Genomic DNA, 25,458 nt, shown 5'->3' on the forward strand with positions numbered 1-25,458 from the left:
TCATACCAGTCCCATGTGGTTTCAATTATAAGTCAAAAGGGTGGCAGAAATTACAGTGACCTGCTACAGCTGGAATGAGTGGGCTGTGACACATTTCATTCATTCACCTGCCAAGAAGCAACTAAATAAGTCATATGTGAAAATGAAAATAAAACGGTGACAGCTCTGAAGCAGATAGCCAGCAATTTAATCAGTATGTGTAAGCTAAAAGGCTAGTAGGAAAACCCCAGTTTGAATGGGTCCTTGTGGAGCTTTTGAGTCTCAGACCCATATCCCAGGAAAACTCAGGACTGCTATGGGATTCCCTGAACTGTGGATTTCTTTCAAAGAAAAGCAGAAGACCTTTTTTCCAACAACAGGTACTCTTGACCTGAGGATGAATCCCAAGAGCTTAAGGAAATTCTTAAGTCTTGAACAGTTCTCAGGTTGCTTTCTGATGAAGTTTGAAAATTGAAAAACCTAGAAAAAAAGTCGGCTGGTTTTATTTTGCCCAACCTTCCAAGTTGCCCTGGAACACTTGTTCTTTGGTTCCAAACATGACACTCTACGATGTAGGTTGCAGATGTCTGCCATCATGTAGGGACAATGCAGAGATTTCCCTAAAAACAATAACTATGTGAATTAGGACCTTCTAGAAATCTGAATTGCTTGGTATAAAAGAGAGAATTTGGACTAAGTAGGAGTATATTCAAATATAACTTTGGAGTTTACTCATTACTTATTTAACCCTAGATAGCACCATTTCTGATCATTTGGATTCCAGACAAATAGCAAAATATGGGATGTTATGCCTCTGAGGCTCTTACCCCTGACTGAGGTCCTACCCCATTCTGGATCCATTATTCATGAGGCAATTTTGGTGGCTGCTTCTTAGCATCTTTTTTATCATTATAAGTATAGTTTTTGCATTATTTAAAAATCAGCTGCTCATGGGAAGAGCAAAATACCTAGTTTGGATTATTGCATCTCAAAAATTATTACTTGTACCTAGAAAAAATCATTACTTGTACCTAGAAAATATGGTGGGCAATGAGGAGATGCCTGAAGAGATCTTGCTCTGGACTTAGGAACCTAGACCTCTACAGTTGGTAGAATAAGAGGTGTGGACAAAGTGCAGCAGAGGGCAAAGCGGGTAATGTATTCTCTGTGAGTGTCTAGGGGAAAGCTTCGTGGAGACGGAAGTTTGGGGTTTATAAAGAGGCCGAAATGGGGAAAAGCTAGGGGGAAAGTCATTGTAGTGAACTGCAAGAAGAAGGAGTGGGTCAGTCTGAAAACTTCAAGTAGTGTAATGCAGAGGAACAGATCACGACTGCTTGAGTAGAGTATTGTAGGGAATAAAAGAGCATCGGATTGGAGCCAAAATGCTAACACTTGCACCAAGATCAAAGGGAGAGAGTAGCATATTCTGATCTGATATATATAAAAAGAGGACTCCAGCTGAGGTTGAAAATAATTTCTAAAATATTTATCAAGTAATTCCTAAAAAAAAAAAAGAAGTAAACCTTAGTTAAGGGCAGATTATAATCATATCTAAGTTTGCAAAATAAGTTGTCTGCATGGAGTTTCCAAAAATATGATATAGATATTGGAAGGAAAAAATATGTGATGATGGGAAATTGCTACCAAAATAGTGTATGAAAGCAAGAAGAAAATTCTTCCTGCAAACTTGTAAAGAAACATTAACATGTTCCCATGAGTCAGTAAAAATAGATTGTAAAAGTTCTTCAGATATATGACAAATTTAAAGAATTAGAGGAATTCAGAATTTTTATTGGCATTATAAAAAGAATGGCTTGCTAAGCATGCAGACAATATTATCCTGATTTTTAATTTTTTTTTTAATCACAAATCACAACCAGGTCTGAAGTGCTTCAATTTTTGTAGTTTTATGAAGAATATACTAAACAGAACAAAATCTCTCTGGTTATTCTTTAAGATAAAGAAAATGATACTTATACCTAGGTCTTTCAACCTCTATTCAGATGTAATAATAACATTCCTCACCATCCACCCTAAATCCGGTGTATTACTGTATTAGGGTGGAAGCCTTTGCAAATATTAGAATATGGATGTCAATGCAAATGTAAATAAAATATTTGGAACCACATGGGTAATTACACCACTGGCAATGACTAGAGTTATCAGGATAGTAAGTGATTAAGAGAGAAGGAAACTAGAGTGTGTAAATCACTGTCCACTCCTATGGGAATAACAGGGTTTAAGGAATTTTTGTCAGAAAATTTAATGAGTTATCACATGTAAAACAATTAAAACAGTTCCTGTTTCACAGAATGCTGTTTACAAATGTACTGTCAAATCACCTGAAAACTAATTTATTTTGGATGATCCTCTAAGATCCCACATACTCAACTGCAATCAGGTTTTTCTGTTTTTTATCCCCACCTTCCCTAATCCCTTCATTCTCTCTCAGTGAGGCTATTAAATCTGACTCTGCTCCAAGCAGTAGTCTAAGTCCTTAGAGCTTTGCCCTCTGGCCTTTTGGTTTTCTGTGCTCAGCATCCTTTCTCTATAAGGACACAAACCCCATGGGATTCTTGAGGGCTCCCTGAGACTCTCCTCTTGGAAGCAGTGCTGTTTTGTTTTGGTTTTTCCAAGGAGTTTCTAGTCCAGATTAAAAGTTGAAAAAGGCACACTAAAAATTAAATAATGATACATGTTAACTTTTAAGAAAACAGTATAAGCTATTAACAGGTGATACAGAGGCCAGTTAAGGGGCACTGATAAAAAGTGGTCAGGATTCAGAAGAGAGAGCAACCAATGTGAGCTCAAGGAATCAGGAGAAGCTAGAGGAGTAGTCTTCAAGGACAGATGGGAGTTCACAGGCTGGGTAGGAAACACAATAGTTTCTCTTGGAAGAAGATTCATGACTTGAAGATAACCAGGGGAAAAGGATTTCATCATGGAAAGGCACAACACCAGAGGGCTTGGGAGTCAGTGACGAAACCACTCAATGGACTGGGCTGGATTTAACTGGAAGTTTGGATAGTGAAGCCACGTAAAATGAGGTTTCAGGAAATGTTTGGGTTGAAAGTACAGAGATCCTTTTGCACCCTCAGTGTATTCTATAAAAGAAGAGCCATTGATGATTTCGTAAATATGTGGCATACTAAAAACACCATTTTAGCAATGGAAATCTTACAGAAATGTGCAAAATGCACGGGAGAGTTGAAGATTTAGTCACAGAGATCAGTTATGGTTATTTAATGCATAAGATGATGAGGGTGATCACTGGGGGGGGGGGGCGGCTTGAGGAATACAAGTGAAAGATGGATATGAATGACAAGAAGGGCAGCGTCACTGGAACTTGGCAACCCAAACTGGGGCAAGGGTGAGGTGACTCAGAGGTTTCAAGGGAGAGGATGGGAAAGCATGGTTCCACTGAGGAAAAATGACAAATCAGGCAGGAGGCTGTTTTTCAACTGCCACGTTGAAGTTAGATGTGTTGGCTAACTGAACATTAAATAAAGCACATAGAAATAAATAGCTAATAAATTGCAGGAAACGGGCTAGTGCTTAGGAAACAAAGCATGGTTCGAGTTTGGGCAGTTATTCTGCCAAATAAGCATATCTTCTCACAAGTAGAAAGAACTCCACAGCTCAGATTGAGTAAGTCGTCGCATCATTACAGTACCAGAGTCAGGCAGGGGGGACGTCTCTGCTCTGTTCTCCAGACGAATGGACTGATACTCTCTGAGGTTACATAACCTATGCACAGATTATAGTGAATAGAGGAAAGAGAGTGAATTTCTATTTCCTCACACATTTTAGAGTAAAAGAGGTGAAAAAATTCTAAAATCTCAGAATTGGAAACCTAAGCCAATAACTCCCCTTTCCTGCTCTTATAGAGGGACGACGTCAACAATGTCGTTGGCCTCTAGTCAAATGGCCACCACTGAATAATGGCCAGTGATGAGACCTCACTCACTCGTAGCAGCTTCAATTTTTACTGGAAAGGCTATCTTTATATCAAACCAGTGTCTATTTCCCTGGTACTTTTAGTGCTGCCTTGGTCCTTCTGTCCTTGGAAAAATAATTCTACTTCCTTTTCCACATGATAGCCTTTCATACATTGAAGCAAGCTATCATGCCTCCCCAGTTTATCTGCAGCCATTTAGTGAATGACATGCCTTCTAGACCTTACAGAATCCTGGCTTTCTACCTTTGGGTGCCCTCCACGTGTTCATATTTCTTATAAATGATGATGCCTAGGAATAAATTTGTAAAGACCCTAATATTTCAGGTATGTTTTAATCAGCAGAGAACGTTGTCACTCTATCTCACCCTTCAGCTTGACCTATTTGTGTATGAATGCCTGGTCAGAATTCATTATCTTTGATAGCTGCCCCATCACTTTATTAAATCATGTGAAACCCGAGAAAAAAATGAAGGCTTATGGCTTTTAAAATTTTACTGATATCAAGCCAGGTCCCCCATTCCGTACTCTGCAGTAAACTTTTTATCATGAACATAAGACTTTTCCTTTTTTTTTTTTTTTTTTTTTTTATCCCATCCTCTAAACGTTGACCCATGATTCCAGACTGCCAGACCTTTTCTGAAGCCACATTCTGTCATTCAAAGTAATAACATCAGGCTTTGGCTCAACTCTACATTTTAAAAACCTGCTTTCTGCCTTTGTCCAAGTCAGGAGTGAAAATATCAGCCAGGACGGGGCCAAGGGTAGAGAGAATGACATCCAGCTGACATCCTTATCCTTCACAGCTGTGAACAGCCAACTTGCTCTTCTCTGATTAAAAATCCTTTTCTTGGAAGAAAATGGCTAGTGCTAACTTATTTGCCAGTTGTTCTCTGCTAGTTTGTATTAATCTAAGTAAACATAGCATAGATTAAACTGGAGGTTCTTGACTTACTTACGCTGCTGGTTGCAGAGGAACAACATTTTGTGTTTAGAACCATCGGGGGGAAATGCACTTTGTACATGCATAAGGGACACATCTGGATGGCTTAAAAACCCCATATACACAAATTCTCTTCTAGCATATAATCCCCCTCCCAGTGCTTCCTATAATGAAGGGAGATCAACTAAGCTGTACTGAGCTGCAGATAGCGGGGTTGGTTTAATAGCTAAGACATTCGCTCCCACACATCAGCCTCCTATTTATAACCTTCAGACCTAAACCTCAGCAAAATACAAATTCTACTCTCCTGCTTCTTCAGGGGCTCTTGCAGAGTCAAAACTGATCGGGAAATCTCCAAATGCCAGGGTGTATGCCATATTTGCAGCCCCCTTTCTTATCATGTGTGCCAGTGAGATAAACAGACCCGTGTTCTCTGGAGCGGTCACCCAGGTTCTGAGCACTGTGTGAAAGGGTTCCTTAAAGTAACGTTCTTGTCCACTTTGCATCTGCATAACCACAGAAGTCACTTCCTCCGCGCTCTGAGTTAGGAGCCGGTGGCCTGTGTTATTTTTCTGTGCTCACTGAAGGGAAGCTTTCATGCTCAGAATCTTGCAACTTGCTTTCTCTCCCAAAATTGCTATCTTCTGTCCAGAGTTTGTCTCGCAACATCTCCTACTATACAATGCACTTAGGAGGCAAAAGCATCATTCCTGGCCTTACGCATCTTCTACTGTTCACTAATGATCCTGCCAGAGCCCTTAGAAGAATGACTCATGATACCCTCTGGCTACAAAGGAAGAAGTCAAGTCAGTTCAGTATCATAACCAAAAACTCTAGGGGGGCCCTTAGGCTTTACCTGGGAACAAACTTATTCCTTGTTTATGTTTTCACTTCAAGGTTGGTTCCCCATGTCCCAGAGACCTACGAAATAACATCTTGGTAGTAAAAACATGTTCTCCTGTACAATTATGAGGGTTCAAGAATAAATGCACAGTCTAGGCCCTCAGAGCCTGACTCTAGTTCTCTTCCCCCATGAAGCCTTCTAGACCCTTAGAAATGTCTCCATTCTATGAAGTCTAGTCACCTTATTCTCTCCTACAGGTTCCTAAATCATATCCCATGGAACACGTCAGTCCCCCAGAGTGCTAGCAGATGTCCCCTGTGATAGGTGTCCTAAAGCCGAGTAACTTTAATGAAAGGTTAAGCAGATTGCTTTACTGAAGTGGAAGTGGGTCTCAATGAGCCTTGTGAATCTTTAGGGGTACAGAGTCATCACAACTTCTCCAGGCCCTCTACTGCCTAGAGGTAGCCCATGGCTCCCAGGCACCACAAGTTTAGTGATGAGAACAGAGTCAAACAGTGTATTTTAAACTATGCCAAGGAACTAGATTATGAGAACCACCACTTCCAGTCTCCTTAAGTAGAGCTGGGACTCCCACAGTTTCCCTTGGTTACATAAGTGGGATTGTCCTCTTTCTCTCTTCCGCTATAGCGGGCGATCTAGTGGCTGCTGAATTTAAAAATGGCAGAGCTAAAAAAAAAACCTGGTAAACACCAAAGATGACACCTCTCTGGACTTTACGGACTCCTTCCCCCACAGAAATATTTGCCGCCCCCAGAGTCTGTATTTTCCAATTATTTTTCTTACACCTGCAACATTATTGGAGTCATTCTTTGACATTACGGTGACATTTCCTACTAGATTGTAATCCCTTTGAGAGCAGCCTCTGCACCTCTTTGGCTTCATATCCTTGGCGTGCAGCACAAGGTCTGGTTTACAGTACAAGTTTAATAAACATTTGTTAAGCGGCAGAGGCAGAGAGAACAGGCAGGAACACAGACCCCCCACCCCCACCCCCACCCCCAGTGATGCTGTCAGGAAGAGCCCATAGTTACAGCCTCACAAACTGCGCAGTGAAAACCGTGCCCGTCCTTGTGAATGCTGTCACCATGCTGCTTTATATACACCATTAAAGAACCGTTTTTAAAGTAGAGTAGAATTGTGACATTCCTGCAGTTATAAAACTTTTCAAAAATGTTATTTAACTCATCAGTTAAGGAGTGCACCAGTAAGATCTTACAACTAGCTTATAGGAGACCGCCAAGAACCACACAGAAAGATCAGCAATAAGGAAAGCTGAAATCAAATGGAAGCAAAAAGGTACCCACAGAACAATAATCAGTTGCATCCCACCAGAAATAATTTGCATTTCTATGGACAAGAGTCATTTACATGATTATCCATTTTCTATCATTTACAGTTTTTAATAGCTCCAAGACAATGAAAAGCAAAGACATCCCAGACAGGCACGCTGGGCAGAACACCCACTAATCTTTTTGCTCCATTTCAGAGTATGTTGCAAGTTTTCCTGACAACTCTCCATAGTCCTGAGAGATGGTAAAACATCATTTTAGGTGCTGCTCCTTGTTTTTCTTGTATTTCTTTTTTATCATAATCTTCTAGCTCTTGTGCTCAGTTTTGATAAGAATGGGGCTTGTATGAAAAAATTTGAGAAGTAGAATGTGTTCCCACACATGCCCAGAGATCATGGCATTCCGGGTTCGCTTTATCCCACTGCTACACTACACAAGAGTGAGTTATTTCATGTGGTGGCTCTTTGGTTCATTATATAAACAGACCTCCAGAGAGCACCCCTCCATTCCTCTAGGGAAACAGTCAAATCCAAGCCGAACCTTCCCCTCTCAATATATCCATTTACTATTTTCCACCTTAATCATCATGTCATGCTTCCTGAACTAAGGTGCCATCACATTTCTTTTTTTTTTTTTTTAAGATTTTATTTATTTATTCGACAGAGAGAGACAGCCAGCGAGAGAGGGAACACAGCAGGGGGAGTGGGAGAGGAAGAAGCAGGCTCATAGCGGAGGAGCCTGATGTGGGGCTCGATCCCAGAATGCCAGGATCACGCCCTGAGCCGAAGGCAGACGCCCAACCGCTGTGCCACCCAGGTGCCCCGCCATCACATTTCTGATCCACCAAAGTACTTGAAACAATTCTGGCCTCATAGTCCACAATAACGATTTTCTGCCTGTGAAAGTATTTTAACTTTTTTTTTTTTTTTTGGAAGATCAAGGTATAAGGACAATTTTCAGTATTATACCTCATCGTCTCTTGAAAGGAACAGGCTTTTGTCACTTTTCTAGGCCCCCTTTTGATAAATGTAGATTGCTTTTGGCACAGCTTGTGTTTTCACAATGCACCCAGCTAGAGTCAGGAAAGGCCCTTCTAAGTGACTAGAGGTTTTTCTCCTTGGGGAGGGTGTCTGTAGTGGTAGCAGTCTTTCTTCAGATTCTATCCCCATTGTCTACTTTCTCTGGCTTATGCCCTGAATCTTCTCTACTTTACACTCTGAAAGCGCACTCAGCTGCCTACAAATGCCCAGAATATTTTTCTGCATCTCCCCTTGAGTAGGGGAGAAAATTAAGGTAATTATGAGTTGGCAATTCATTGAATTGTTTTACCTCAGAAATCTTTAATAAGTGGGATAAAGGGATGACACATACCCAGTTAGGAAGAGTGTATCAGCATCGTTTGTTGAGCTTTCTCAAAATATGGCATTCTGTGAGAACCACAGATCAAAGCAAGTCAGGTTGCTGTGAGTGTATAGTTTAGTATTGTCAGGACAGGGAGAGAGGGAGAACCATGTATCTAACCTTAACAGTACACTGTAAATATGTTACCATCTATAAATGGGGGAAAAACATCCTTAGTTCTGTAACATATTTGTATATATTCTGCTTTCCAAGTGATGTCTGCATATAATACTTGCAGCATGAAAGATGCTAACATCCCTCAGTGACTGTATTTATTATTAAATAACATATATCTTCTCTAGTATCTTAGCTTTAGATATATTGTAATGTTTTGAGTTTATTGGGTGATAATATTAAAAAAAATCCCTATGTTTTATTACATTCATCAGACACAAGGTTCAGGGGATGTTGGATTTCCAAAGACCACTCTGCACCCTCAGGTTGGTCTATATCTGCAATACAGTGTGTTTAGAGAGGGCAAATGGAGCAGCAGGCACCTGGTCTACAATCTCAAACTAGTATCTGGACAGTATGTGACCAGGTACACCTTCGTTGTGAAATTTTCACAGCCCTGGATATATGTGTGTGTGTGTGTGTGTGTGTGTGTGTGTGTATATTATGTTCTAGAAGCAAGCCAATAATCAGGTTGACCATTGTTATCTACACCTGTCATCCTATAAACCTTTTGACCTCTGCATCTTCATGATTCCATATGCTTAACTAAAGTTTTGAATGAGAGGAAAAACCTTTGGCTTCAAGGATCTCGGGTCTGTGATGTAAAGTATCAGCTCAGAGATAGGGAGGGGACCTGAATGACAGGGTTATGACTTAGTAATGGGAAGGCATTAGGACTATCCTTTTGTCATTATTTCACTTGATCATATTGTATTATTCCATTTGAGCGTCACTATTATGGCAATAAAATCCTTCCTTCGATACATCTTTCTAAAGCCTTCTGCTTACATTATTATTATTATTTTTCTTTTTAGCAATACTTTCATGCAGGAGGAAATGGCCTGAAAAAGAATTTCTTGGAGAAAAGCCCAGATCTTCAGTCTCTGAGATATGCTCTCAGTCTTTATACCCAAACTACTGATGCCTTGATAAAGAAATTCATAGACACTCAGACCTCACAGAGTAAGTAACACACCGGATGTGAGAATAGAGTAAGCTGAATACAACTAAAATTCAACATAAGAATTATTATAAATACTATTAATAATTTTTACTATAATAAATTAAACCATCAATAAGAATTCAGGATTACGTTTAATAGAAAATTATCAAAATGTTTTAGCCCTCATGAATTACAATTTTATAAATAATTTCACTAACACTAGGATCTGCTTAATACTAAAACTGTATGAGTGGTTGACTCTTGGTGATACTAACTTCATAAAATTTAGTGAAACCTAGTTTTGAATATCCACAGCTGTGATAGTCTCTTCAATTCAGTATACGAACGTAGTGTTTGCCATTCTTGGTGACTTCCAAAGTATGATGACAATTCCCCAAATCTTGACTTTAAATGTAAAATCTGCTCTGGGGTTTCCAGAAGAGAAATATCATTTTACTTTGATTTTACATGAGAGAAATTTTAACTTTTACTTTGAAATGGACCAAGAGGCAAGCATTTTATTGGAAAGTCAGATTTGTTTCATGTGGCAAACTTCCTACCTCATAAGCTTTTAGGATATTACTGGTAAGCAACCTATCTTTCAAGTTGCTTTGTGATTTATCATATTTGGTAACTATATGCATTTAAGATCAGGCATTTCTGAGAGATTATTGTAAATGTCAGTATGAGTCACAAAGAGCCAAATGCAGGCTCAAACTCTAGAACATAATAAATTGCACCACCGAAATAATAAAAATGAATATGAAGACACTGTCTTCATTCTTGAAGAAGCCTCAGAAAAGAAAGCATACAGATTTTTCTGTTCCTGTGATGAAAATGCTCCAGACTTGTCCGTGTTTCTTCATGGATATTTGAACTTTTCTAACTACATCAAAGGTAGGTGCTTTGCCTGTAATACCAAAGTATGTGCTAGGTAGGTCGTTCGCCTGTCTTTACCACTGTGGCTTCTGAGAGTGCCCAATTAAATGCTGCAAATATGCCTTTCCATGTGCTACACTAAACCCAGGTTACATCTTGGGGTATTTCAAGAAAGGAAAAAAGAGTTGAGCTCAAGAGGGGTTGTCAACAGATACAGAGATATTCAAAACAATGCTCTCTTGATTCCATCATCCCTCAAGATGTTCCAAACTTTATCAATATGAATGTAATTCTAATGCATCATATAGAGCTCTAGTTTTATTCCCAGAAAATTTGAGTGTATGAAACCTTTGATTTGCTTTTGTAGGTATACGTGTGTGTACACACACACACACACAGCCCATCTTCTAGCATAGATGTCACAGCACACAAAACTACATTATGTGTATCAGTTTTGGCGTGAGGATAAATGGGAAAACAGTTTGGTATCATTTACTAAAATTGAAGATTTGCCTTCCCTATGAGCTAGCAATTCCACTCCTAGGTGCGAATCCAAAGGAAATACGTATGCATGTGTACCAGAAGACAGGTACAAGAAAATTTACTAGAAAGAAAAAGGCCATTAACAGTTGAACAGTCAAATAAATTGTGGCATATTCATACAGTGAGATCCTGTAGAACTATAAACGTACACAAGCTATAGTTACACGCAACACGGATGAATCAGAATAAACAAAATGTTCAATAAAAGCAACCAGACACTAAAGGATATATACTGAATGATTATATGTATAAAAATTCCAAAACCTAAACTGCAGTGTTCAGGGATGCACAGTAAAGCGACAACACATAACAAGGAAAGGATTTCTATGAAGTAAAGAGAGCAGCTCTCTCCAGGGAGTAGGGACTAAGGACTTCTGAGGGGCTGGCAGTTTGCTGTATCTTGACCTGGTGGTGGTTACCCAGATGTTCTCTTTGTGAAATGTGACTAACAACATTTTGCTTTGTGTATGCTTAAAAACTGTTACCGAAATAGAAGAGTTAAAAAAAAAATGTCAAAATCAAAACCAAAATTGTTTAATTCAACTTTGTCACAAGTGGGTCTTCTAAGTATAGAATAACCTACTGTATCTTGCTCACTTCTTTTCCTCCTCTCTTTTTTTTCCTTTGCTCCTTTCTCTCTCTTTTTCACCTTGAATCCCTTCTTCTTTGTTTTGGAATAAATTTAGACATCATCTTTCTCTAGTAATAAAAAAGAGGAAAAAAAGAAAAGAAAAACTGCTAGGGATCGAGTCCCATTAGAAATTTATGAACCACAGAGTTCAAGTGAGAACTATCAATTTGGAAAAACACCATCTTCTCTTTCCATTCAAAATATTGGGAAATAAGCCAATCCAAAATGCATATAGAAATATTAAGTCCTCAAGTGAAACTGAGAGTTCATTTTATAAGAATAATTATTATTCTAACAATGAACTGCAGTAATAAAGCACCATCTTATTCTGTGTTCACTTTATATTTACTGAGTATCACCTCTGAAGTTTCATACATTGAGGCATATATTCAAAACTGAACATGATGTTATATATACCAGTTGTTGTAATAGGGCAATTCTGCAGCAGGGGTAATTTGGTTCCCTAAGGACATCTGGCAATATCTGGAGAGTTTTGGTTGTCATATCTGGGAGTGGCGGTCATGTTACTGGTATCTAGTGAGTGGAGACCAAGGAAGTTGCTGAATATCTATGGTGCACAGAAAAGCTTCCTACAATAAGAATTTATCTGGCTCAAAATGGCAGTAATGCCGAGATCGGGCCACCCTGATCTTAATACTAGACTGAAAAGTGTTGCAACGGCGGTCACGTCAGAGGAGGGAGCATTTTAACTTGAGAAGATAGGAAAGACAGGCCAGTGGGTAAACTGAGTCATGAACTGGTAGAAAGAGGAAGAAATTCTGGATATAGAAACTGTCCAGCAAAGTATCTACTTGTGGTTTTAATTTTGAAATCCCACTATGTCAAGAAAGCCACAGCTTATTTCTATTAGGAAAAAATACTTTGCTTTTAAAACAAAATTCAATCACTGCCAATTTTTGATCAATAGATACAGTTGAAAGTCACTTAGGTTTCTCTGCATCATTACAATACACAGAGATACTGTAGTAGGTTTTGTGTATTAGAAATTAATTTAATATTTGTAATAATTATCACCTATTCTTCCTCTTACAGTTGATCCAATGGTTTAGATTGGGGTAGTTAGCTTTAAAAATTATACTTTTGTTGTTGTTTTTCAGGGTTATATTACTTACAGTTTTAGAAGCTGGTACAAAATTCTTTTCGTGCATCTTGATTACAATATTCATTATAAAAAAAACTTTTCTAACAGCTCTTTCATTATATCAAGGGCTCTTGGAATATTTCATGCAGTAGCAGGCAGTGAAAAATGTATAAAAGTTTAACATATTAAGTGGAATTTTTTTCAATGGGTAACACAATTTGGAATGAACCACAGAATGATTAATTACTGAGCTGCTCTGTCACATTCTGCTTCCTTATCTAAGCTTTCGTAAGAGCTTGAGGAACCTGAATCTCAAAAGCTTTACAGACAAAGGGATATTTATGTCTAAGTTACAACTGGCTCATAAGGAAAAAAAATTAGAATGACTATATAAATTAAAATATAGGAGATAAAATGTTTTATTCTATGATCGGTCCTCCTGTTAACTTTTTATGAGCAATATCTTTGAGCCCCTGCTTATTTAAAAAATCAGATCCTTTTGGTCATTTTAATGACCTGTTTCCTGCTAAAGTAGAGTATAATGTATTTAAATTTGAAATGGAAATCAGATTGCTACTGTTTCAGTTTCGATTCTGTGAATATGCTTCAATATAGACATTATGTATAAGGCATTAATTATCTCTAATGAGGTTCCTCCAACTATGGGAGTGATGTCCATAGGTGAAAAGAAACCCTTCTGAAATGTCTCACTGTAGACAGGATCTCTTCTTACCAGAAATGTAGGAGAACTTAACATTGATAACATTTACTTCACAAAAGAACTGGCTGCAGAATAAAGAAATAACTTACTTACTGGATGTCCCCTATGGGCGAAAACACCCATCAGCTTACATGGGGAGGTAATATTAAAATCCACTTGGCCATTTTCAGTTTAAGACTGATTGGGCAGCTCAGTCAGAAATGGTTTCTCATTTTAGCTGGGAAGCCCTTCAGAGGTAACCAGAGATCCGGAATCCCATCCAAAAGATTTTATGTACTGTTTTATCCCTGGGCCAGTGGAATTCAACTAGCTAGCACTGCCTTCCAAGAGGAGATGTTAGTGTGTTTTAGTAGCGCGGGGGAAAAATTGAGAATTGATGACATTTGGCTCTTCAAGTGTTGCAGTTGGTCTGATAACATTCACAGCTGGAGGAGGCTTTCAGTCCAATCAAAGAGCTGAGCACAAATAACTTGAATAGGAGGGGCGATGTGATATGGCTTGGAGTATGCCAAATCCTTTCCCAAAGTGGAAATGGCAAGTGTCAGATAAGGTTACTATCCTGCTGAGCAATACTGCGTAGCAAGTAAGTTGTCTACCACTCTGCGGTTCATCCCAATAACCCTTGGAGGCTGGTAGTATGATCCATACTTCTTAGATTAAGAAGAAACATACTGAAGTCATGTAGAGAAGTGGCAGAAACAATGTACTTCCCACCATCTCCTACTTATTTTAATCAGAAATCAGAGTATTTAGTACTTTCTACAGCCCATGCTTTCTTCTCTCTAGTTTTGAATAACTGAGTTTACTTCAAGCTCCTTGCTTTTCATTTTAGTATGACTAAATCCCCCTTCTCTGCAGGAAATAATCTTTTTTTTTTTTTCATGTCAACAACAAACTGTATCTCCAAACTAACTTCTTCCTTTGCTTTCCAGTTTCTCTTCAATCTGCTTGCAGGTACGGGGTATGCTTAGTGTCCAGGACACCTTTTACATATTAATTGGAAGTAATCAAGTTGAATATAAGAAAATGCATACTGCTTTCAGAGAACCCTTTCTAGTATAGCCTGCTTTCATTTCTCTAGAATCTACTATGTCTGTGTGCAGGATATTGCAGCTTTGGACCACCTTCCTTTTCTAATCTTCCCCGCCCTTGTCCCCCACCAGCAGAAATATCATTTTGTAACACCCCCTAGCACATTGAGTCATATCATGATTGCTAGTTTATATTTCTCTATCTCAATGTAAGCCGTAGGAGGACAGAGACTTTGCTTACTCATCCTTGAAATTTATGTGCTTAGAACAATGCTAGATATAAAATAGGTGCTCAGTGAGTTTTAGAACTAATGAATGGTAGAAAGTTAAATGCAGGAAATTAAAAATTATGTAATATGACATAGTCCTCATATTTGAATTGATAAAATTACAAACCTTTCAACAAACTTTACTGAAAGTATATTCACAGCCCTGTTCTAGACACTGCAGAGCACCCAAAGTCTGTGTGTGTGTGTGTGTGTGTCCCCACTTAGGAAAAAAGCTTACTGTTCAGTAGTTCTCATACAAGGTAAAAGGTACTAAGTGCCACTGGAGATATACAAAAGGTTGTGTAAAATTAGATGGAGAGAATAGGATTACTAATTTTTATTAAGCTATTGAAATCATGTTTATTTAATCTGTTACATAAAACTCAAAAGCAACTAGGGAAAAAAAATGAAACACATGACTTTTCAGTTTAGGCCACCGACAGATTCATATTGTGCTTTCGACTCCTATTCAGGAGGATTTACCATGTGTCAGCCTTTGTGCCAGATGCTAGATAGTGAAAGGCTGTGCTAAATGTTTTCCATCTGCCCGTCCAAATATACTTTATTCGCCCCAGAAGGCTGGGTTCTACAGATTACAGCTATGAACTCTCTTACTCCTTGTTTCCCATTGGGTCAGCCAGTAGGGGGCTCCTCTGAAGCTCCGTGGGAGGCAAGAGGAGCTCAAGTATTCTTTCTCCAGGCTCCCTCTGGACATGGGTCATTCAGGCTGACTGTGTCCTTTCAAAGTACCTTCCCCTAGAGAACTCTCCTCTTCTAGATCCGTCATATTTTATGGACTGTTGGGTGTTAAAAGCACCACTACTCCTTCTGTTTTCCCTAAGTCCCTACCTAGTCACTTTCTTAAACCGTCCAAAATTACTGTTTGCTATTGATACCCTGACTGATACAAAGGCAAATCTTCATGGCTTTGCTAGGTTTTTCTTTCATGCCGACTCTCCTTTGCATCATCAAAGATTAAGCAAGTCTAGCATCAAAATAATTCTGTTTGGAGTGAGATAAACATCATCTTTTGATGACTGAGCTGTCCAGAATGAAAAAAAAAAAAAAAAATAGTGGATTAGTTTTTCATCCACAGGAAAATTTCCATTACACTCTGGCCAGGGCATCAAAATCTCAGATCTCCATTTCTCACAATGCAATTTATCTTGCCCAGCATCTCAACTTCTCTGGAAACCTGATGTCAAATTGAGACAACTGAGAGTCATTGGTAAAATCATTTGCAAAATAAGACAGTCCTCACAGCACAGAATAAACAGGTATTTGTTGTAGGCCACACAATGGGGAAATTATTATTCTTAGTGCACTAATCTAAGTATATGTATGTGTAGGTCAGAACAGATGTACTTTTTTTTTTTTTAAACATGAATAGTTGAAAGACTTTGTCCTAATACTAGCCATATAAAATCAACAATTCTCTGTGTGTGTGTGGGCCATCTTTTCATTTCTCAGTTGGGTGAGGACCGGATCTCATTCCAAGGCTATGAAGAATATCAGTGGTATTAGAACCTTGTTTTTTAAAATGAAGTGCTGTTATTTGCCTCTCAAAGGCTAATATTGTTGAAAGTAAATCTGGAAGTAATGTATATTTTTCTAAAATTAAACAAAATTAACTTTTAGTTTTGCTATAGAAACAGAACACTTGACATTTGGCATTGCATTCAAAGATCTAAATAATAAGTCCTCACACTTGGAGTTTACTACAGATTTTAGGCATCTTCAAACACCTTTTTCTCACTTGAATCTCAGAACAACCCTGCAAAATCAGACAGAGGTCTTCAAATTACTGGTCTGATATTCCGCACTGCCTCTGGGTGTTCTTTTGAGATAGTCATTTCACCCAAGAGCAATAGATGCCATGGAAGTGATTTGAGCAAGGGGGCAGTGTGGAAAAGTAGAATGTTTTTCTGACATCTCAAGAAAAGACTGGAGGGAGATAAGAAGGAAGCAAGCAGACAATTTGGAAGCTGGGCTGGCAACAGTGATAGATATGGGGAGATTCATGACATAGTTCAGCAGTACAATAGGCATGGGCTAGTGAAATAAATTAGTAAATTTCTTTTATAAGATTCCAAAATAAGGCAACATTTACTTCTGTGTGGTACAATCATGGTGGTTTTTTTTCTACCTGCTTATAATTTTCTGCACTTTCAAATTATCCAAAAATGTCCCGGCATTTCTTTTTCAATCACATAAAGCACTTATAAAACTCAACACCAAGAAAAAAAATTAAAAAATGGGCAGAAAACATAAATAGACATTTTCCTAAAGAAGACATCCAGATGGCTAGCAGACACATGAAAAGATGCTCAGCATCACTCATCATCAGGGAAATGCAAATCAAAACTACAGTGAGATACCAATTCACACCTAGCAGAATGGGTAAAATCAACAACACCAGCAACAACAGACGTTGGCGAGGATGTGGGTAAAAGGGAACCCTCTTGCACTGTTGGTGGGAATGCAAACTGGTGCAGCCACTCTGAAAAACAGTATGGGGGTTCCTCAAAAAGTTAAGTTAAGTTAAAAATAGAACTACGCTTTGACCCAGCAATCACACTACTAGGTGTTTGTCCAAAGAAAACAAAAAAATGCTAATTCAAAGGGATATAAGCACCCCAATGTTTATAGCAGTATTATCCACAATAGCCAAATTATGGAAACAGCCCAAGTGCCCATTGACTGATAAATGGATAAAGAAGATGTGGGGTGTGTGTGTGTGTATATATATATATATGTATATGTATACATACACACACACAATGGAATGTTACTTAGCCACCAAAAAGAATGAAATCTTTCCATTTGCAATGACATGGATGGAGCTAGTGAGCATTATGCTATGGCAAACGTCAGTCAGAGAAAGACAAATACCATATGATTTAATTCATAAGTGGAATTTAAGAAACAAGACAAAGGAAAAAAACAACTCTAGAGAACAAACTGATGGTTACCCCAGGCAAGGTGGGTGAGGGGTTGGGTGAAATAGGTGATGGGGATTAAGGAATGCACTTGTGATGAGCACCAGGTGTTGTATGGAAGTGTTGAATCACTGTATTGTACACCTGAAACTATTACACTATATGTTAACAGGAATTTAAATAAAAACTTTAAAAAAAGAAATATGGAGAACACACTTTTCTGTGCGAAGTAAATTAGTTTAATTGAATTCCAAAGTATAATTAACCCAAAGTGGTAGATTTTGAAGTCTTTCAGGGCCTTAGATTTAAATCTGTGAGCTAGAAAAAACAGCCCAATTAAATTTCCTCCTTGGGGTTCAAAAGATCTCAAAATTGCTCTGGAGGTAGGAGAATTATCCGTAGTGGGAACTACACACACACACAGGCACCTTATATTTACACACATATATACATTATATGTGTCTATGTAATTGAATAATTTATCAATCTTCTTTAATGAAGAAATTTGCCAGAGTAATTATGTAATGCATTGATTAAAATTAAGCAAATGCTAAGTTAATGATAAAACAGGTACTTTCAAAATTATATAACACTTTCCTATTGTAGGTAACTATATTTTTAAATTATTGCTGCGTTTTTTTGTTTGTTTTAGATCTGATTGGAAAGTAAAACAGAGGTTAGAATCAGTTGTTTGGGAAGTTTATGGAAATGCTGACAAACTGAGATGTCAGAAAAACATTTGACAAATCACTGAGTCAAGAAAGCAAAATACAATACAATATCTCTGTACCTACCGATGCATAACATTTGTTTTTTTATTCACTGAGAACAGGTTTTGTGACCAGTGGGGTCAGTGGCATTAATTGAAAAACCACAGACTATTGCCTCACAAGCTCCAGAGGCCCTTTGTAACTAACTTCTAAGACATGGAATATTTTCTTCTTCAGTCATCCCTTGGCACTAGAAATTAAGCCTGTTATTAAGTGTTTGATTTAGCTTAGAAAAAGAAATATGACCTGTGTTACATGGCATGAAAATAGTGACTCTAACTCTCTAGAGGTTGGAGGTCAAGCCTGTATAATCCTCTGGCATAAAGTGCTCTAAGATGTGGAAAAGAGGGGACAAGGGGCTGATACGTAGGTTAAGACGGGGGAATGTGTAACCATGCAGTCATGGCCCAAGCATCTCTTCTCCTTCTGCCTGGCTATACGACCTTGGGATCAATCACTTAACCTCTCTAATCCTCAGTTTTCCCATCTGGAAAATGGCTAGCATAGTAATTCCTAAGTCCATTGGGTTGCTGGGAGGATCACAAGTGGTAATACACATGAAACACTTAGGGCACAGCAAAGTCTCAATAAATGTCCATTCTTATTGCATCATCGTCATCATTATTAGATGTACTGTCTAGAAAGTACTCCTCTCTTCTGCAAACATGAACAAAGAACTCTTCAAATGAAGCTAAGCAAGGAAACCAACAAGCACATTTCCCTGTGAACCCCAGCTTTGCATTACCAAGTGGCTGGCAGAGAGAGAAACCTAGGACACTGACACCTGAAGAAATCACACCCGCAGTTCCTGTGACCTTCTCCGTACGTTCCGTGGTTGTCAAAGAATAACATAGCTCGCTCTGGCCATCGCAAAGCACGATGCTGGGTGTGAGACATGGGAAAAAGTATCTACTCTGAGGACCTTACAGTGAAGCTATAACAACCACGTAATCATACAAGGTAGTTTATGCTAAGCTTCAGATGGATCTAAAGACAGAGTACTAGGGGCTTTCAGAGGAGGGATAATTACTGTGGGCAGGAGAGCTGGGAGGCTTCAGAGAAGAAGTGTGGCCCAAGGTGGGCCTTGAAGGGTGTGTGAGGGAGGGAGTAAGGGAAGGAGAGGAAAGCATGGCAACAAGGCACAGAGGCCAGGTTGACAAGAAGACCATCAGGAGGACTGGAGAAGTGCTCGGAGTCTAGTCCCTGGAGCAGCAGCATCAGGATCTCCTGGTGGGTCGGTCAGCCCAGACCACTATAACAGAGTACCAGAGACTAGGTGGCATGAACAACAGAAATGTCCTTCTTACAGTGCTGGAGGATGGAGGCTGGAGGTCCTGACTGATTGCAGTTTCTGGTGAGAGCCTTCTTCCTACCTTACAGATAGCTGCCATCTCATGGTGTCCTCACATGGTGGAGAGACAGGGAAGTCTCTGGGGGCTTTTCTTGTAAGGATATGTTCTACTGGGTCAGGACTCCATTCTTATGACCTCATTTGACCTTACTTCCTCAGAGGCCCTGTCTCCAAATAAAGTCACATTGGAAGTTAGGGCTTCGGTAAATGAATATTGGAGAAGGGAGGGGCATAAGCAGTTTATCCATTAATACTTGAGAACTTATTAATAATGCAAAATCTTGGGCCTTTCCCCCAGACCAACCGAGTTAGAAACTCCAAGAGTAGAGTCCAAAAATCTGGGTTTTTTTTTTTGTTTTGTTAAAGATTTTTATTTATTTATTCGACAGAGAGAGAGACAGCCAGCGAGAGAGGGAACACAAGCAGGGGGAGTGGGAGAGGAAGAAGCAGGCTCCCAGCGGGAAAGCCCGATGTGGGGCTCGATCCCAGAACTCCGGGATCATGCCCTGAGCCGAAGGCAGACGCTCAACGACTGAGCCACTCAGGCGCCCCCAAAAATCTGTTTTGTTTTGTTTTTTTATAATAATATTTTTTATTATGTTAGTCACCATACAGTACATCCCTGGTTTTTGAGGTAAATTTCGATGATTCATTAGTTGCATATAACACCCAGTGCACCATGCAATACGTGCCCTCCTTATTACCCATCACCAGCCTATCCCATTCCCCCCCACCAAGCCCTCAGTTTGTTTCTCAGAGTCAGAGGGGGGTAATCAGAAGGGGGAATGAAGGATGAGAGACTATGGACTCCAAAAATCTGTTTTCAACCAGCCCTCTAGGTGACGTTAAGGACCACCAGAGTAAAGAGTCTGTAGGGAGGAGTGAATGAAGGAGAGATGAAAGAAGTTTGTTGTGGTCAGAGCTTGGAGAGCTTTGAATGTCAAGTCCAGGAGTGTGGCGATTGATCTGCAGTCAGTGGGAGGTACAAAAGGAGGGGAGGTCAAATAGGTTAATTTAAACAATCATGCTATGCTATCTGTTTTGCATAGAAGAGGGAAGGGAGGGAGGGAGGAAGGCAGGCAGGAAGGCAGGGAGGCAGGCAGGAAGGAAGGGCATCTTTAGAAAAAACAGTTTTGCATTTTAAATACTTACAATCTAAATATAGCAATAGCAGAAATAAAGGATGGATATGAGAAATATCATGAAGAATCTGTAGGTCATTACAAGATAAAGCAAGCAAAGGACAAAGAGTGATAAACTTAAATAATGCAGATCTGTGCCACCTACCACTGACCAAAATGTGGAAGTGTAGATGGACAGCTGTTTTGAGGCATATGATAAATTCAGTTGTCTTTATAAGTACTAATAATAGGACATAAGGTGACTATATTCACTGGGAAGATGGGAGATATGGTGAAGAGAGAGCAGTCAGTTCTGAAACTACATTCAGGAGGTAATTACTGAATCCTGGGGAGTGGGTGGAGGCTCTGAGAAAAAACATGCAGCAGGGGGGAATAAGCAAATTCATGGGGTAAGCCACCATTCAAAAGAAAGGAAGGGCCTGGAAATACAGGGCGAATATCAGAGCAGGGTAATATCAATACCATTTAAACACTTTGGCTACTAGGTCCCCAAAAGGTCTCTGAGTCTGAGTACTTCCGAGGGGATACGTTTGTAACTCATTGTGAGTCCTCTGGGTAAATCATCATGCTTGAGAATGTGGCCTAGGAAAAATGTCAGTTATACCGGTCACTGCTATTAGCCTGACATATTGTTAAACAGGATAATGCCCATTGACACCATCTGAAAGACCTAAGGATGGTAGCCATTTATATGTACTTAGGAAACATGTCCCCTCGTAAAAGATCTTCACTCTGAAAACTGTAAGACACTGATGAAAGAAATTGAAGACGACACACATAAATGGAAGGGTATCTCATGTTCATGGATTGGAAAAATATTGTTAAAATGCCAATGCTACCAAAGCCATCTTAAGACTCAATTCAATCTCAATCAAGATTCCAGTAGCATTTTTTATAGAAGTAGGAAAAACACTGCTAAAATGTATATGGAACCACAAAAGACTCTGAATAGCCAAAGGAATCCTGAGCAAGAACAAAACAGAAGGCATCGCACTCCCTGATTTCAAGCTTATAGTATAAACCTAAACTAATCAAAACAGTGTGGCACTGGCATAAAAACAGATATATAGACCAATGCAACAGAATCAAGAGCCCAGAAATGAATCCAAGCATATAGAGTCAATTGATATTTGACAAGAGAGCTGAAAATACTCAATAGAGAAAAGACAGTCTCTTCAGTAAATGACGCTAGGATAACTGGATATTCACATGTAAAAAAATGAAAATGGAGCCCTTTCTTACAAAAAATAATAAATTAACTCAAAATGTATTAAAGACTTAAATGTAAAACCTGAAACCATGAAACACCTAGAAGGAAACATAGGAATAAAACTTGACATGAGCCTTGAAAATAAATATGATACCTAAAGCACAAGCCACAAAAAAAAAAAAAAAATTAAGTGGGACTGTATCAAACTAGACAGCCTCTGTACAGCAGCCTCTGTACATCAACAAAAAAGACAACCTATGGAATGGGCAAAAATATTTGCAAACCATCTATCTGATACGAGGTTAATATCCAAAATATATGAAGAACACATACAATTCAAAACCACAATGAGATACAACCTCACGCCACTCAGAGTGGCTAAAATTAGGGGCGCCTGGGTGGCTCAGTCATTGAGCGTCTGTCTTCGGCTCAGGGCGTGATCCCGGCGTTCTGGGATCGAGCCCCACATCAGGCTCCTCCACTGGGAGCCTGCTTCTTCCTCTCCCACTCCCCCGCTTGTGTTCCCTTTCTCGCTGGCTGTCTGTCTCTGTCAAATAAATAAAATAAAATAAATAAATAAATAAATAAATAAATAAAATCTTAAAAAAAAAAAAAAGAATGGCTAAAATAAACAAGTCAGGAAACGACAGATGTTGACGAGGATTCAGAGAAACATGAACCTTCCTACACTGCTGGTGGGAATGCAAGCTGGTGCAGCCACTCGGGAAAACAGTACGGCGGTTCCTCAAAAAGTTGAAAATAGGGCTACCCTACAACCCAGCAGTTGCACTTCTGGGTATTCACCCCAAAGATACAAACAGTGATCCAATGGGACACCAGTACCCCAATGTTTATAGCAGCAATTCCACAGTAGCCAAACTATGGAAAGAGCCCAGATATCCATCAACAGATGAATGGATAAAGATGTGGTATATACATACAGTGGCGTATCACTCAGCTACCAAAAAAGAAATCTTGCCATTTGCAACAACGTGGATGGAACTAGAGGGTATTATGCTAAGCAAAAGAAGTCAGTCAGAGAAAGACAATTATCATATGATCTCACTTATATGTGGAATTTAAGAAAAAACAGGATCATAGGGGAAGGGAGAGAAAAATGAAACAAGATGAAATCAGAGAGGGAGACAAACTATAAGAGACTCTTAAGCATAGGAAACAGGGCTGCTGGAGGGGAGTGGAGTGGGGGGATGGGGTAACTAGGATGGACATTAAGGGGGGCATGTGATGTAATGAGCCCTGGGTGTTATATAAGACTGAGGAATCACTGAACGCAACCTCTGAAGCTTATATGTTAATTAATTGAATTTAAATAAAAAAAAAAGAAATGATTACAAATGTTTAGGTAGGAGATAATGGCCTAGCTTGTTGACAATAAGTGTGGAAAACACAAAGCTTTGAGAAGTATTTAGAAAGCAACACTGGCAGTCATGGTTAACTATACATGGATTGCTTGGCAGTAATTTCAGAAAAGAAGAATATCATTCTCATCATGCCTGAGAGAGAGCAAGTTAAAATGGCTAAAACCTGGGTTGTGGAAGGAAAAGTATATTCACTTTTTAGCTCTGCTGCTTATTAGCTGTGTGGGCTTGGACTTGTTATTTAACCTCTTGAGCGTGAATTTGTTTGCAAGTAACCCATGTTAATGTCACTCTATAATCTGAAGTGTGAGAGAAAAAAAAAAAACTCATACAATTAAATAGCAAAACAAAAACAATTAAAAACTAGGGGAATTAAATTAAAAAACGATTAAAACCAGGACTTGAATAAAAGTTTAATTAAAAAACAATTAAAACGAGGCCTCAAACATTTTTCCCAAGTCAGTAAGGCCAACAGAGACATGAAAAGATAACATAGTTAGGGGAATACAAATTCAAACCACAATGAATATGAGATTGACCATCATCAAAAAGACGTAAGGTAACAAATGCTAACGTAGATGTGGAGAAAAGAGAACCTTTGTGTACCCTTAGTGGGCAGCAAGGTGCTACGGCCACTATGGAAAACAGTGGGGAGGAGCCTCAAAAATTAAAAATAGAAATACCATGTGACCCAGAAATCCCACTTCTGGGAATATATCCAAAGAAAACAAAACCACTAAGTTGAAAAGTTATAATGCCCCCCCCCCATATTCTTGGCAGCATTATTTACAATAGGCAAGGCATGGAAATGACCTAAGTGTCTACCCATGGATGGATGGGTAAAGAACTTGTGAACACAATGGAATGTTATTCAGCCATAAAACAAACAAGGAAATACTACCATTAGCAACAATATGGATGGACCTTGAAGGTATTATGCTAAGTGAAAGAAGTCAGAAAAAGACAAATACTGCATGATCTATCTACTTATATATGGAATTTAAAACAAGCAAAAATCATAGAAAAAGAGGTCAGACTTGCGGTTACCAGAACCTGGTGGGGGAAACTGAGGAAGGAGGTTAAAGGCACAAATTTCAGTTATAAGATAAACACTAGGGATGTAATGAACAACAGGTTATAACTGCAGCCAGTGTTGCTGTAGGAACGATGTTAAAAGAGTAGACCCCAGGAGTTCTCATCACAAAGAGAAACTTTTTTTTTCTTCTTTATGTTGTATCTGTAGGAGATGATGGATGTTAGCTGAACCTATTGTACTATCATTTCACGATATATATAAATCAAGCCATCATGCTGTACACCTTAAACTTACACAGTGTTACAAGTTCATTATCTCTTAATTAAGGGCGGGATGTGTCACCTCACTTAGGGTTTCTGTAACCACAGACTTGTGGTTCTTAAACTTTAATGCACATCAGAATCACCCGCGGACCCCGCTCAGAGTTGCTCATTCATTAGGTCTGGGGTGTATGAAGTCTCAGAATTTACACTGCGAGTTCCTAGGAGCTGCCAGTGCTGCTGGTCCAGGAGCCACACACACAGGTACGCCTTCCACAGGGACACTCCCTACAATGAGTGCTACCTGTAGCTAATTCATGGTGTTGACTATAGACTATAATTGCGGGCTTTTTTTTTTTTTTCTGTAGTAATGTGTTTCCAAGCTGAAACCTCTAGATAAAAGGAATACTTGAAAAGCATTAAAGTACGGAGTCAATAAAAATGTTCTTTTCCAAATGACAGCATGTGCTTTACAGCCTTATAGGAAGATCTTCGCGTAGACAGCAAACCGAACAAAACCAAAAGCTACAATAAAGGCAGCCCTTTAGGAGAGAAAAACAAGAGCACTTTCATGCCAAAGTGGATGTTCCAGTCTATGTATTTTCCTCAGGTTCTCCCCATATTTTAGCTTTCAATTAAAATGACA

General features: G+C 39.1%; 1 protein-coding gene and 1 long non-coding RNA gene across 5 annotated transcripts in view; one reads left to right on the top strand and one right to left on the bottom strand.

The window, feature by feature from the left end:
- UNC13C (unc-13 homolog C) overlaps nucleotides 1-25,458 on the top strand; it is a 755,970-nt gene that overhangs the window by 694,073 nt on the left and 36,439 nt on the right. For all 3 annotated transcript variants that reach the window (XM_057306313.1, XM_057306314.1, XM_048219406.2), the window contains one exon: nucleotides 9,422-9,569. In XM_057306313.1, coding sequence (XP_057162296.1) covers nucleotides 9,422-9,569 — 148 coding nt within the window. The remainder of the gene's footprint in view (nucleotides 1-9,421; nucleotides 9,570-25,458) is intronic.
- The window catches only part of LOC123002083 (uncharacterized), a 264,337-nt gene that overhangs the window by 19,878 nt on the left and 219,001 nt on the right, over nucleotides 1-25,458 (bottom strand). The window lies entirely within an intron of this gene.

This window comes from Ursus arctos, unplaced genomic scaffold, assembly GCF_023065955.2.
Source record: "Ursus arctos isolate Adak ecotype North America unplaced genomic scaffold, UrsArc2.0 scaffold_36, whole genome shotgun sequence".
Lineage (NCBI taxonomy): Eukaryota > Metazoa > Chordata > Mammalia > Carnivora > Ursidae > Ursus > Ursus arctos.